The sequence below is a fragment of the Carassius gibelio genome, chromosome B17, assembly GCF_023724105.1.
Source record: "Carassius gibelio isolate Cgi1373 ecotype wild population from Czech Republic chromosome B17, carGib1.2-hapl.c, whole genome shotgun sequence".
NCBI classification, from domain to species: domain Eukaryota; kingdom Metazoa; phylum Chordata; class Actinopteri; order Cypriniformes; family Cyprinidae; genus Carassius; species Carassius gibelio.
The window spans coordinates 120,877-134,073 of record NC_068412.1 but is presented as its reverse complement, the minus strand read 5'-3'; the positions used below and the strand labels follow the sequence as shown (position 1 = coordinate 134,073).

General features: G+C 33.7%; 2 protein-coding genes across 2 annotated transcripts; both read right to left on the bottom strand.

Moving 5' to 3' along the window:
• Positions 1 to 7,326: 7,326 nt before the first annotated feature.
• Positions 7,327 to 8,550, bottom strand: LOC127975936 (uncharacterized). Its single transcript, XM_052579989.1, has 2 exons — positions 8,316 to 8,550; positions 7,327 to 8,229 (listed from the first exon to the last, which is right to left on the bottom strand). Exons 1-2 carry the CDS (start codon positions 8,331 to 8,333, stop codon positions 7,327 to 7,329), a joined length of 921 nt encoding a protein of 306 aa, XP_052435949.1. The 5' UTR covers positions 8,334 to 8,550.
• A 1,994-nt stretch (positions 8,551 to 10,544) lies between these two features.
• On the bottom strand, positions 10,545 to 11,968 carry LOC127976051 (ankyrin repeat domain-containing protein 7-like). The gene is made up of 2 exons (XM_052580156.1): positions 11,677 to 11,968; positions 10,545 to 11,548 (listed from the first exon to the last, which is right to left on the bottom strand). The coding sequence occupies exons 1-2, from the start codon at positions 11,871 to 11,873 to the stop codon at positions 11,440 to 11,442; spliced, it is 306 nt and encodes a 101-aa protein (XP_052436116.1). The 5' UTR covers positions 11,874 to 11,968; the 3' UTR covers positions 10,545 to 11,439.
• Positions 11,969 to 13,197: the final 1,229 nt, after the last annotated feature.

Below are 13,197 nucleotides of genomic sequence, written 5' to 3'. Positions count from 1 at the left end.
AAAACGGTTGCTAGGGTACTGTGTTTGGTTGCTAGGGAGTGGCCTGGCAGCTGCCAATGATGATACTCCATTGGTTGCTTGCTAATATAAACCAACCCCCATGCTTCTATGTCTTTCAGATGTCAAGATATCTATCTTTGGATTTTGGTTGCTAGGTAGCTCTTAATGGTTGCTAGGGCGTGGCTAGGTTGTCATGAAGGAGATACATGATTGGCCGTTTGCTGCCCGAGTCAAACGAGCCCACCCTCATGTTTCTATGACACTTCTATCCAAAGTTATTCATTTGATCTTTTTCAATGGAAGTCTATGGGGCTTGTTGCTATGGCGCTCTATATGGTTGCTAGGGCGTGGCTTGATAGATTCACAGTGATCCTGAGAGACTGATTGGTTGCCTGATTCAAATGAGCCCATCCCCTTGTCTCTATGACACTGTGATCCAGAGTTATGTTCAATACAAAATCCCTTTGTAATGTCCCATAGCAGGAAAAGTCCTCCCTATACTTTGTATTAGGGGCAATTTTGGGGGGCTCTTGTGCCCCAGGGGTACAACTTATACCCCACTGCGGGGTATGTTCTCGCACAGCCTTATAGCCTCTCCAAATGTGGAGATTCACGTGTTTCTGCGAAATTCTCTCTCGGAGCTACGATCCGTCAAAGTTGGCCGCAATGCATTGTCTATGCGATTTTTCGCCCGTTTTTTCGCCCGGTGTACGAACATCGTACACCCGATCGCTTATAAAAGTCATAGCACACCATTCCCGATTAGGCCGCACGATTTGACGCCTGTTTCGTTGGTCTGTGACAAAAACTGGGGTCCCCATGATGGTTGCTAGGGCCGTTGTGATCCTGAGAGACTGATTGGTTGCCTGATTCAAATGAGCCCACCCCCTTGTCTCTATGACACTGTGATCCAGAGTTATGTTCAATACAAAATCCCTATGTAATTTCCCATAGTTGGAAAAGCCCTCCCTATAGTTTGTATTGGGGGCTAATTTGGGGGGCTCTTGCGCCCCAGGGGTACAACTATATATATACATACTGTATATTATACACGTGTGTTGTGTTTATATATATATAAACACAACACACATATATATGTTTCTGTGTGTGTGTGTGTACAAGTAACATCTTACCTCAAATCACGTTTCGGCAATTCTTCTTCAACACAAAACTGTGAAAAATGTTGATATAATGTTATTTATACAAATACATTTAACAAAAACATAAATACTTCACACTACATTTCAAGTTTTTTTTCTCAAGCTGGCCTGTCGACAAAACACACATCTCACATACAACATAAGCTAGTCTAATAGTCAAACCTGCATATTAGGAGACTTGCTGATATTATAACGTCTACTTTGTTTCTTTATTCTTTATCCACTGAATTATAATTAACATCACTCATTTACATCGCTGTATCAAATATGTTTTCGAGATCGCTCGCGTGACACATCTGTCAATCATGTCACACATTACTTACCCACCAAGTCTCTTCCAATCACGAACATATAGCGTTTCAGTTAGATACACAACATACAGCTCATAAACTAACGATTATGAAAGAATGTCATTCCTGTGTCACATTCATGACACTTAGGCATTTTTCGATAAAGAATGATGCATTTACATGACAAATGCCACGATTTAGCAATGAGCTTTAGATAAAAACGCTATGAATAACATTTCTCACGTGTTTTGCACATACACTGCACATGCTACATCATGTTGTCTTAATGATGCACTTTCAACATTTATGTACAAAATACAGCCACAAAACATTCTAACCCACAGTAAACAATTAAGACTGACTTAAAAATACCACGGATTAGTAATATTAATAGACAGATGATTAAGATTACACAGAGAACAACCCCACCACATGCTCACCTTCTTCCACAGGTCGACAAAATGTCCGTTTTGCAGGCAAAACAGGAAGACGTACTGTCTGACACACTGCCTCTAGTGGATGGAATAATAAAAAAACACGTTATAATTCTTCTTCTTCTTCTTCTGAATTTTTATGGCGGTTGGCAAACCAGCTTATGGTGCATTACCGCCACCTACCAAACTGGAGTGTGGAGCTCAGACAAGCAAGGAAATGAAAAAAAAAAACGAAATTATCCCGTATAACCCTATGTCTTTAATAAATTTAATAATGGCTCTATACTTCTTCCATTGCTCAAAATTACATTCCAAAAAGCTTTGTATATTGTAAGTGTTAATGTCCAATTTTTCCATTTCTTGAATAAGCAATATTCTTTCATTTTCGTACTGTTGACATGAAAATAAAATATGCTCTATTGTCTCTGATTCATCACAATTTCTACATTTACCTGTTGCATGCTTTCCTATTTTAAAAAGGGAATAATTTAGTCCAGAATGTCCAATTCTAAGACGTGAAATGATAATATCTTATTACACACATGTTCTTATATACACTTCTTCCATTTCCTACAAGTTGTTGGATGCTATTAAGATGTCTGCCCTTGCTATCAACATCCCATGCTTCTTGCCATTTACTATGAGTGACTTCTTTCACTTTAGCCTGAACCTCTTTTTTACTAAGAGCCACTTGTATGTCAACATCTGCATGATTTAAAGCTTGCTTAGCTAGTTTGTCAGCCACTTCATTAGCCTCTACTCCCACACATTATAATTACTGATCAATCTTAAAATTATGGTACAAAGACAAGACTTGCAATAAGCATTTTGTTGCCTATCATTTAATTTTAAGTAATAATAAAAAAATATTTCAGATGAATAAAACGGTTCTTTTTGTTTTTTACAGGGTTTGATTTTGGATCCATATTACCTTGTATACATAGCAAAATAATTATCATTTATTAAAAATATTTTTATCTATAAAAGTAAACTGAATTAGTAAAATGTATTTATACAATCATTTAAATTCAAAGTTCATGTTAGAAAAACAGTTAAAACAACATTATTAAAAAATATTTATTTCATTACATTGTCCTTGTCTATGTACATTTAAGGCAGAACTTAAGGCACTCATACAAATAAAAAAATGTTAAGTATAACAAATACAATACATGACAAAATAATAAAATACATTTTAAAATACACTGTATGAAAATAGCATTGGAAAAAAGAAAATAATTTTAAAGAAATATACATTCAGTTTAAATTGTTTGTATATATAAAGATATGCAAAGTATTACCAAAAGAATATTAAAGACAAATCTGAAATTTGGGAAACATTTGACAATGCAGAAATACATCAAATAAAAATAAGACAAACAAATAAAGAAATCATCCATTCATTTCATTTCAGTTTTTCTATACATTACGGTCAGAAAATGTTTTGAAGTATATCCAAAAATCCAAAACTCATATAAATAAAAAGTAAAACTGCAAAATATGCAGAAATTAAAAATAAACATCCATTAATTTATAACGTGGCCATACAGTACACACCATTCATACTGCTCAACTCCTGTCCAGTATTTTAATATTTAATATATCCAAAGGAGTTTGAACAATAACATACAAATATTGGGCTTCACATAACAAGGTGAAATCTAAAAAGAATGATAAAAGTGATGCAAATATGCACACATATATCTTAATTTGTTTAACTTGAAGTGTTCTTTCTCATTGAATAAAAAAAGACACCAGGTGCAAAAAAGAATCCAAACCATAAGGAACCATCTACTCTTCTCTTGTAAATGTCACACAACAATCAACCTGCACAGTGTAAACAGCAAAAACCTTGATATTTCAAACAATATTAAAATCCTGGCCATATGAATAGAACATATAGCCACTGTTTTCATTCATCCATCTACTCACTCATTAATTTATTTATTCATTCATTTATATCTGCAGTTTCAAGTATTTCTATATATGAAACCAATAAACTCTTTCTGTAAATAAAAGTTTTTAAAACAAAACTGATATTGATTACAAAAATTGTGAGGTATAATAATATTTTAATATATAATAATATAAATACATTTTTATTCAAAATTTGTGTTACAACAAAAAAAAAAATGATTAAAATAAAATAATTCATTCATTACAATGCAGAACATGTAAAATGCATTTTGAAATTAAAAATGACACATTTGTTAACAAAACCGATATATGAAGTAATACATTAAAGAAACAAGAAATATCAATATATCAGAAGCATTAAAAATGTCTGAGAATTAACCATAAACACTTTCTTTAATAAAATTAAACTGCATTGACTGATATGGTACTGAAAATATCTTTTTGAAACAAACAACATATCTAAGATCCTCACACACAGCTCATACAACTTGTAACATATATAAATGAGTATTTTTAAAGATAGATGTATTTAAAAAATTGCAAAAAATACAGCTTTTTTTTTATAAAGTTCTGAGCTGTAATTGTATAATAGAAGTATCTTGTATGTCAGAACACTGTCAATGGAGCAATGATAGGAAGATTCCAGAAAGTGCTGTGACAGATTTATGTTCCTGAGTTCTCATTTCTGATTGCTATTGTTGACATGTATGCGATCATTTGCATAAAGGCCTCATCATAGTCTTCCTCATCATAGTCAATGAGAGACCATCGTGAATGATTATGGTTTTGTTGTTTATAAATGTTGCATGCACAAGGATAGCTTGTGCTGGAGACCTAGGTCAAACATCTTGGAAAACTGTCTGCTGAGTATGATGATATTAAAACCAGAACTGGTGTTTTCATGTAGCAACACTTCATATGTTCATCATCTTTATAAGTGCAATATGTCAAGCCTTCTGATGTTAGGCCTACTTCAGCCTACAATTCAGATGACACTAAGGTATAAAGAATGCCCAGATATGATCTTCATAGAGCAATTAAGTCTGCAAAAAGAGCCTATAAAGACAAGATGGTAAAAACACTTTCAAGAATTTAATCTCATCTTCTTGTGCAACAGCTTAAACTCAATCATGTACCACAGTGGAAAAAAAGAATGGAAAAACTTACAACATGGATCTGTCTGCCTCACTGCCAGATCAGTTGAATAACATCAAGAAATAATTTGAGATAGCAGCAATTTCCCTGAAGTGAAACTGCAAACAGATAATCATTACCATGTTAAAAAAAACACAGCTTCCTTGACTGTCCGACATATATACAGCCAGAAGTTTTTGTCATGTGGCACACAGAATCACATTGCTACCTTCTGGGAGGCAATATAGGGTTTTTCAGGCTCACACCTCCAAAATTAAGAACAATTTTATCCAAGTGCAATTAAAGATCTAAATGCATAAATTATATAAAGGATTTATTTTCAAACATAATATTACACATAGTTTTTCCTGTGATGTACTGTTGATATATTTCTCTTTCTTATATGTATTGTTTACAGTTGTAAATTGAATCTCAGTGTACAAACATGCAATGACAATAAAGTATTCATTCATTCACAATAATACCTGTTCTTTTATCTTGTCCTTACCTGACTTAACCAAATCAGTTACAGGAGTCAACCCCCACAAAGCAGCTGGTCCTGATGGTGTTCATGGCCATGTCCTCAAATCATGTGCCAACCAGGTGCTTACAGAAATTTTCAACCTCTTCCTTAGACTATCAGTGATTCCCACATGCTTTAAGAAAACCACCATCATCCCTGTCCTGAAAGTCTGTAGTTACCTGCCTGAATAACTACCAACCTGTACCACTAACCTCTATCATACTGAATTATTTGAAGTTGCTCATTAAAGACCACATCTGTTCCTTCTTGCCAAACCCCATGGACCCTCAACAGTTTTTATATAGTTTAAACAGATCAACTGATGACACCATTGCTCTAACTTTTCACAATCCACACACTTAGACAAGAAAAACCCTGAAATAGATCTGTCTGAGCAATAATATGACAAAATTAGAAATCAATATCTCTAACTGTTACAAAACATTTTTGAAATATATTACAAATCAAAGTAATAACTCACTAATTACTCAACAAAAGCACATTAAGCATTTTACCTCACTAATATTACACTACGCCTAACGTCAAAGAAGCCCAAACACACAAAACAGGAAAACCCTAAAACACTCTAAAAAACGAATTAATAAACACTAACGTAATTATGCATTTAAGCAAATAACATTTTACAAACAACAAAAGGTCAAAAATCAAACAAACACAATGTTACATAAACAATATCCATAACATCTTACATAAGCAACACCAACATATTAATGCGCCTAAAGACAATAATCAAACTAGTCTTTGCAATAATTCAACATTAGCGTAAATAGACTATTATATTTATAATCCTTAAAAAACGATGTAGCCTACTGTCATACGACCTGCATCATCATGTGATTTTATCTCAACAGCTTGCTTTTTCCGCCTTTTAAACTAAAGTTTATTACAACATTGTAGTCTATTATAAAGTTTATTAGCTGAACATTATTAAAAAGAAAAACTTACAAAATAAAACCAAATAATTTAACTCAAATATCACTTCAAAGCCAATAGCAAACCACCCCACACTGAAAACAAGGGAAGTTGAACGGAAATACGACAACACTCATCACCGGAAAAAAAAAAACATTGACAGTCGTATATATTTATTCATTTTTTTCTCTTATAAAAAAATCATATTATACCATTTATATGATTTATAAATATAGCCTTGTTACGGTCCTACATATTATTCGTATCTAGATTATAGACGAAAAAACGCCCATTACATAGCCTACTAAACCAACCCAAAACTGTTGTTTACAATACGTATCATATATTAAAAACTTACAAAACATACAAAATATTTTTAAACAATTACAAAAAAATGTATCTAGAAGTTATTAGAAACAAATTATTCTTACTATGAAATTTCCGAAACAATACCCCTACACATTAAATCTAAATTTAAACTAACAGCATTATAAAACATTAATAGGCCTACTCTAACATGATGACATTTAAATGTATGTTCACTCACTAAAAAACAAAAACTATAATAAAACTATTAAAAAATATATAAATATGTACACAAAAGTCCATCACACAAAAAATGATCTGTAAATATAACTCTTTATTAAAATGCCAACCAGAAAATATAAATTCAAAACACCAAATATAACATACAAGACAAGTATAATACAGACACAACAAAAATATAGCCTTTATAATATAAATACACGGTTTACTAAAAAAAAAAAAAATAACCTATCTTACGCACAATTTTTTGAACATTAATTTACATTAAAACATTTTGCCATAACTTAAACAATCAAGCTTAACCTAGATGAACAACAATTAATTCAACATCAAAAAACTTAACTTATGTAAACTTTGCTTAACTTTACATAACTTAACCTATAGGCTACTTACATCTCGGATTCACCTGTAGAACATACTGCCTCGGCTGCGCCTGTTACAATCTCCAATTCACCTGTTCTACACGCCAGGCCTGCTTCATCTGCTGCACCTCCTGCACACACAGACTCCACCTCATCTGCTGCACACAGCAACTCCAAGTCACCTGTTGCGGACACAAACTGCACTCCAGCTGATCCAGACACGGAAGATTTAGAGGAGCATGCCTCAGACGCAGTTTGCTCCGGTGCCTTCACCATGGCGACCACATTGTTGTTCTGAATGTGCAGTTTCAGGAAACCACATTCTAACAAATGCTCCTCCATATCTTGAGCATCCTGCAGCAGATGAGTTATGTCACCGTTCCGTAAAAACCTGTGCAGCACAGAATTGTTGATACAAACATTAAGCTCTCCGGAATCGCCAACTACAGTTACATTAGCGATGGCACTGGCCGTATACATTCCAGTCTTCTGCAGCATGTTGCACTTCATGCATCTATGGAACTTCTTTCTTGAGTCAAAGTCCGTTTGAGAACACTTGCAGTTCCCGCAAGTACGGGACACAGTCACTTCCGCTCTGATTATTTCGGCACACAGAGAAATAACTGGATCCTCTCTGACGTCACAGGGAACAATTGCACCCATACCTGACAAAGGTCCAACCTCCTCAATAGTCGATTGACGTGTAGTGGTTACAAAAAGCTCACCATGAAACTCCCGGGTGCTCAAATTGGAGAATTTATAAGTCTTTCCAAATAAAACCACGCCAACTTGAGATTCCCACAATTGCAGGCGAATTTTTCCGCTGGCATCCTCAAAAATGACGCTCTGTGTCTCCAGCTGTCTACCCTGGAACTCCACATTGTCGGTCCCAGCTCTCAAATGCACTATGCGCCCAGTGACTTCGGCAATCTGACAAAAAATTTCACAAAAATTACAATAAGTAAAAGCATAACAAAAATCATGTATATCATAATCATATAAAAACAACAACTTACATGTTGCCTTGCTGACATTTTCTTTATGTCCGCTACTGTCCTCCTGGACTTAGAAGGAGGCTCCCGAAACGAAAACGTCACATCAGTGACGACAGCCACATCTGTCCGTCTCCCGCACAAGACATCAACTCCTTGACCAGAACGACCTAGGAAAATGAGATAAAACAGCAAACATCATTTCAAACCTTGTAACCCAACGAAGGCATAAACACATACAAAATCCAACAGCATTGAATAAAATACTTACTAGGTTCTTTGGAAATGCCGCTCAATTTAACTGCAGTCCTGCAGTTTTGCGTTCGCAAGAACAGGTCGCGCTTATCCACACTAAACACAGCAACGTCACAGAAATCGTCCCGACTAATTTGAATCACGGCATTGAAATACTTGCTTTTCTTTAATGTTGCTATTTTCACAACGGAGACGTTGTGGATGTACCCAATGACACTATTTGTGTCCTCTAATTTCACTTTCTTCGCCTCAGATGCCATTATGACTCTTCTGATTTGCAGGTGTGACAAACTCTGCTTTCTCATCCCTTATATACCCCAACAGCAGTACAACTCAGACAAGACCAGACAGATTAATTAGCATGACAGACACACAGACAGACATCAACACCTGACTTGACCAGTTCAAACAGAGGTCAAACATTTAAACATACCTTAATGTCAAAAACAGAACAATAATTAAATACATAACTTAAACATGCTATATTCCAATACTTATTGTATATTAGGCCTATTTCTGATACTTCAACTATTATTATTGATATTATTGTTAGTAATAGTACTACAACTAATATAATATAGACTACTTTATTGCCTAAATTTCATAAACATACATTTGCATACAAACCTGTTTTCATATACACAAACACATACACTTTAGCATTAACATAACCCTACATTTTTCATTAATATAAATTTTATTCCGAAATGCATTATCAAAAAATACAAATATTTAAACACAAACAATATTTTTACTATATACTATCAACAAGAAAAAGATAATCAGTTTCCATAAATTCATAAAAAATAAATGGCAAATAAAATAAAATAATAATAATAATAATAATAACAACACACCTTATTTCATTACAACAGACATAAAAATACTACTCATATATCTTCCATGTATTTATTTATGTATATTCTACATACGTAGACTATGCATTTTTTCCATGTTCTACAGTTCTACAAACCTTTTTATAATTACTATTTAAATCCAATTATGAATCCAATATAAAATATACCTACATGATTCTCATTATGTTTACTACAAATACAGTCAAGACGCACACATAAACTTCTGAACTTTATCACGTGAACGCGTCCGTCTACACTTAATTACTTCGTCTGGCAGGTGTTGCATCTGTTACAAAATAACTACAAAGGCCATTGCGCACACCAATAAGTTTATAACGTCAACAAACTGCCACTTCAATTAATGACAAAACCTCGTTATCTTTACATGTCGCCTTCGCCATACTTTACTGACAAGTAGCTGTCCACTGCAATATTTAACATAAAAAAAACACTTCCTGTACACTACGTAAAACATGTTCATTTTGCCATTATATCATGTCTTTTAAACAATGTAGCCTAACTCAAATGTAAATGCTTAGCATTATACAACAATATACATAGCTATACATATATGTGTGTGTGTGTGTGTCTGTATGTATGTGTGTCTGGGTGTGTGCATGTGAATATCGACACAAGTGTATGAATGTGTAAACAAATTAACTAAGTAACATGTGACCACCAAAATCACAACTTCTAGTACTTACCGTGAACTTTGTCACGTGGACGCCAGTCTAGACTACCAACTAATTACTGTTCCAGGTGTCACCAGGTGTCTCAGGTCCTAAGTTTTTTTTTTATATTTGATGTTTCATAAAGATTTTAAATATATGACAGACAAATTTTCACTACAAATTAAAAAAACAACAACACTTTATCTATACTATATTCAAGAAACATTATCAATTATGATCCAGTAAGAAGCCGAATATTTATTATTAATATTAGCTGATGGCTCAGTATCACCACATAATGTACAACCAGTTTTATCAACCCAACCAAAATCCCCTTCCACATAAAAATATATCAAAAACAAAAGAATCACAATCACAAATTTATTATATTATCAATAAACAGAAAAAAACATACAAACACTTTTCTTTTTATCAAACATCTATATAATTTTAAACAAAAAAATCCAAACTGCAATCATGTCTTATTTACATTTATGCATTTAGCAGATGCTTTTATCAAAAGCGACTTACAGTGCATTCAAGCTTTAAACATTTTTTTGCCACTATGTATGTTCCCAGGAAATCGAACACAACCTTTTTGAACTGCTGACACAATACTATACCACTGAGCAATAGGAACATATTCTTTTTAATGAACATTAAGTTAAATTTCATGAAAAGTACCAATATACCCAACAAATATAAAAAAGCATTTGCTTAAAAAATGATATAGATCATTATTTTGTAGTTGGGAAAATAAAAATGTTAGCAGGGAATGTAAAAAACTAATACAACTAATGGCCAAATCTCTATTGCTGAGCCCTGAAGGACAAGTCTGATGGTTATTACTAGGGCCGCATTACACGCTATATCTATCAGATTAAAATCTAACAAGGTTCAATCTGGCAAATTTTCATTTTGTTAAAACTATGGTTAACTATTGTATAACTAAGCAACTTTCATAATACTACTAATATTGCATAATACTACATTATTCTACATAATACTACTTATAAAATTCATGCTTTCAAGCTCATAAGTTAAAATATCCTATAATCAATCAAACATAACTAAGATTCACTTAGAAAAACCATCAACTAGAAACAAAGTAATAATAGCAACAAAGTCCGCAAAGAGTTCAGCTTCCTGACAGCCTGATGGATGAAGCTGTCCTTCAGTCTGCTGGTCCTGGCCTGGAGACTCCACAGTCTCCTCCCTGATGGCAGCAGACTGAAGAAGCTGTGTGACGGGTCTGTGGGATCACCTACGAAACAGAGGCCTTTACAGGTGACATAGGTTCTGTAAATGTCCTGAAAGGATGGGAGCGAGACACCAATGATCTTCTCAACTGCTCTCACTAAGCGTTTAGTTCAGTGGTTTAGTTGAGTCCTCCCTGATGGCAGCAGACTGAAGAAGCTGTGACAGGTGGGTGGGTGTAGAGGGCTTCGCAGGTGAGACGGGTTCTGTAAATGTCCTAGACAGACAGGACACAGACACCAACAATCTTCAATAACAAACATATTATTTTCCATAAATATTCAAGAAACATACACAGTCTTTATACTACTACAAACAAAACATTTTCATTTCATCAACCATTACCTCTTTTCCTTATCCAACTGGTTTAAATCATAGTTTTTGGCCAGCTGTCTGACCTTAACCACATCTCCTCTGAGCGCAGCCTTGTGGACCTTCCTGAGGTCTTTCTCCTTCGCATCATAGCTGGCCGACAACACACTCCCCGTCTCGGAGGAGCTAGGGAAGCCCTTCTTCTTCTTGAAGTTGAATATTTTCTTCATGTTCTGTGACAGCACATCTCCATCAGCGGACCGTCATTTACCCAAACTTCAGGTTCTGATCACCCTGCATGTCTCATCCATCCTCAAAAAAAAAAAAAAAATCTGAGACATGAGACATGCATCTGAAACCATAGAGGGGAAAAAAACAAACATAGTTATTAGCAAACCTGTTGTTGAATATTTTAGACAAAATTACTCCTATACAGTTTTTACTATTTCAACACTATAATACAAGATTATATAACAACTTATGTAACGGCCTAGCTAAAAATATCCTGGATACAGTCAATACTTTAGTTTCATAAAATAATTTAACTTATTTTGTTATTATCTACTTTAATTAGAATAAAATGTTATTCTACATACGTCAATAAACATTATTTCAACTTATTATTTAAAAAATCTAAACTAAACATTTCTCTTTCAAATTAAAACACATTTTCATTTCATTTAATTTTTAACTTACAATTTATCAAGAAATTTGAACACAAATCCACAAAATACAAATATATTTATGCTTTTTAAATGACCAATGACAAATATTTCTTGACCAGCAAACCAACATATTAAGTCTACAGAAGAATCATATAACTCTGAAGATTGAACTAATCATGCTAAAAATGTCAAGATTCCTAATCACAGCAATACAATATAATGTAACGTACTTTGAAATCTCATACTCATGTTTCCATTTTAAAAATAAACAAAACCTTTCAAAAAAGTATATGAAAAACACCCACATCTCACATGATTTAATGAGCTGTCTGAGCTAAACTATTTGCTGTATCTCTATAAACACTTCCGTTAAATTACAAAACAATCTTTATGATACATATTACTAATAAATGTGTTATGTTACATAAAACACAGAAACACGTTTAAACTAACACTACGTTCACTACACCCATTAACATTACAAATATTTAAGTAAACTAACCAACATCCAATAACCTCCCATCTACACACCCATATATTGAAACCACACAGTCTATTATTAAAACCCAAAATTTCCACAACTTCAATCTAAATCCTAACGTTAAGTTACCTAACGTTAGTGTAAAACGATTGATTATATCCTAAGGAACTTTTACCCACACACTAAACATAGCTTTATATACGCTTTATAAACTCAATATTCAATAAACCCTACCTATTACACGTACAAAACATTTAATCATTTTTGACTTATTTAACTTATCCGATTTCAAACCTTAAACTCACCTGAAAGAACTCAAAACAGCAGCAACGCAAATAGGCCTACGACTGTTACCACTCAGTTTCCATATCAACTCCCTCCGCTCCACTATTTGAATGTCAACAGAGT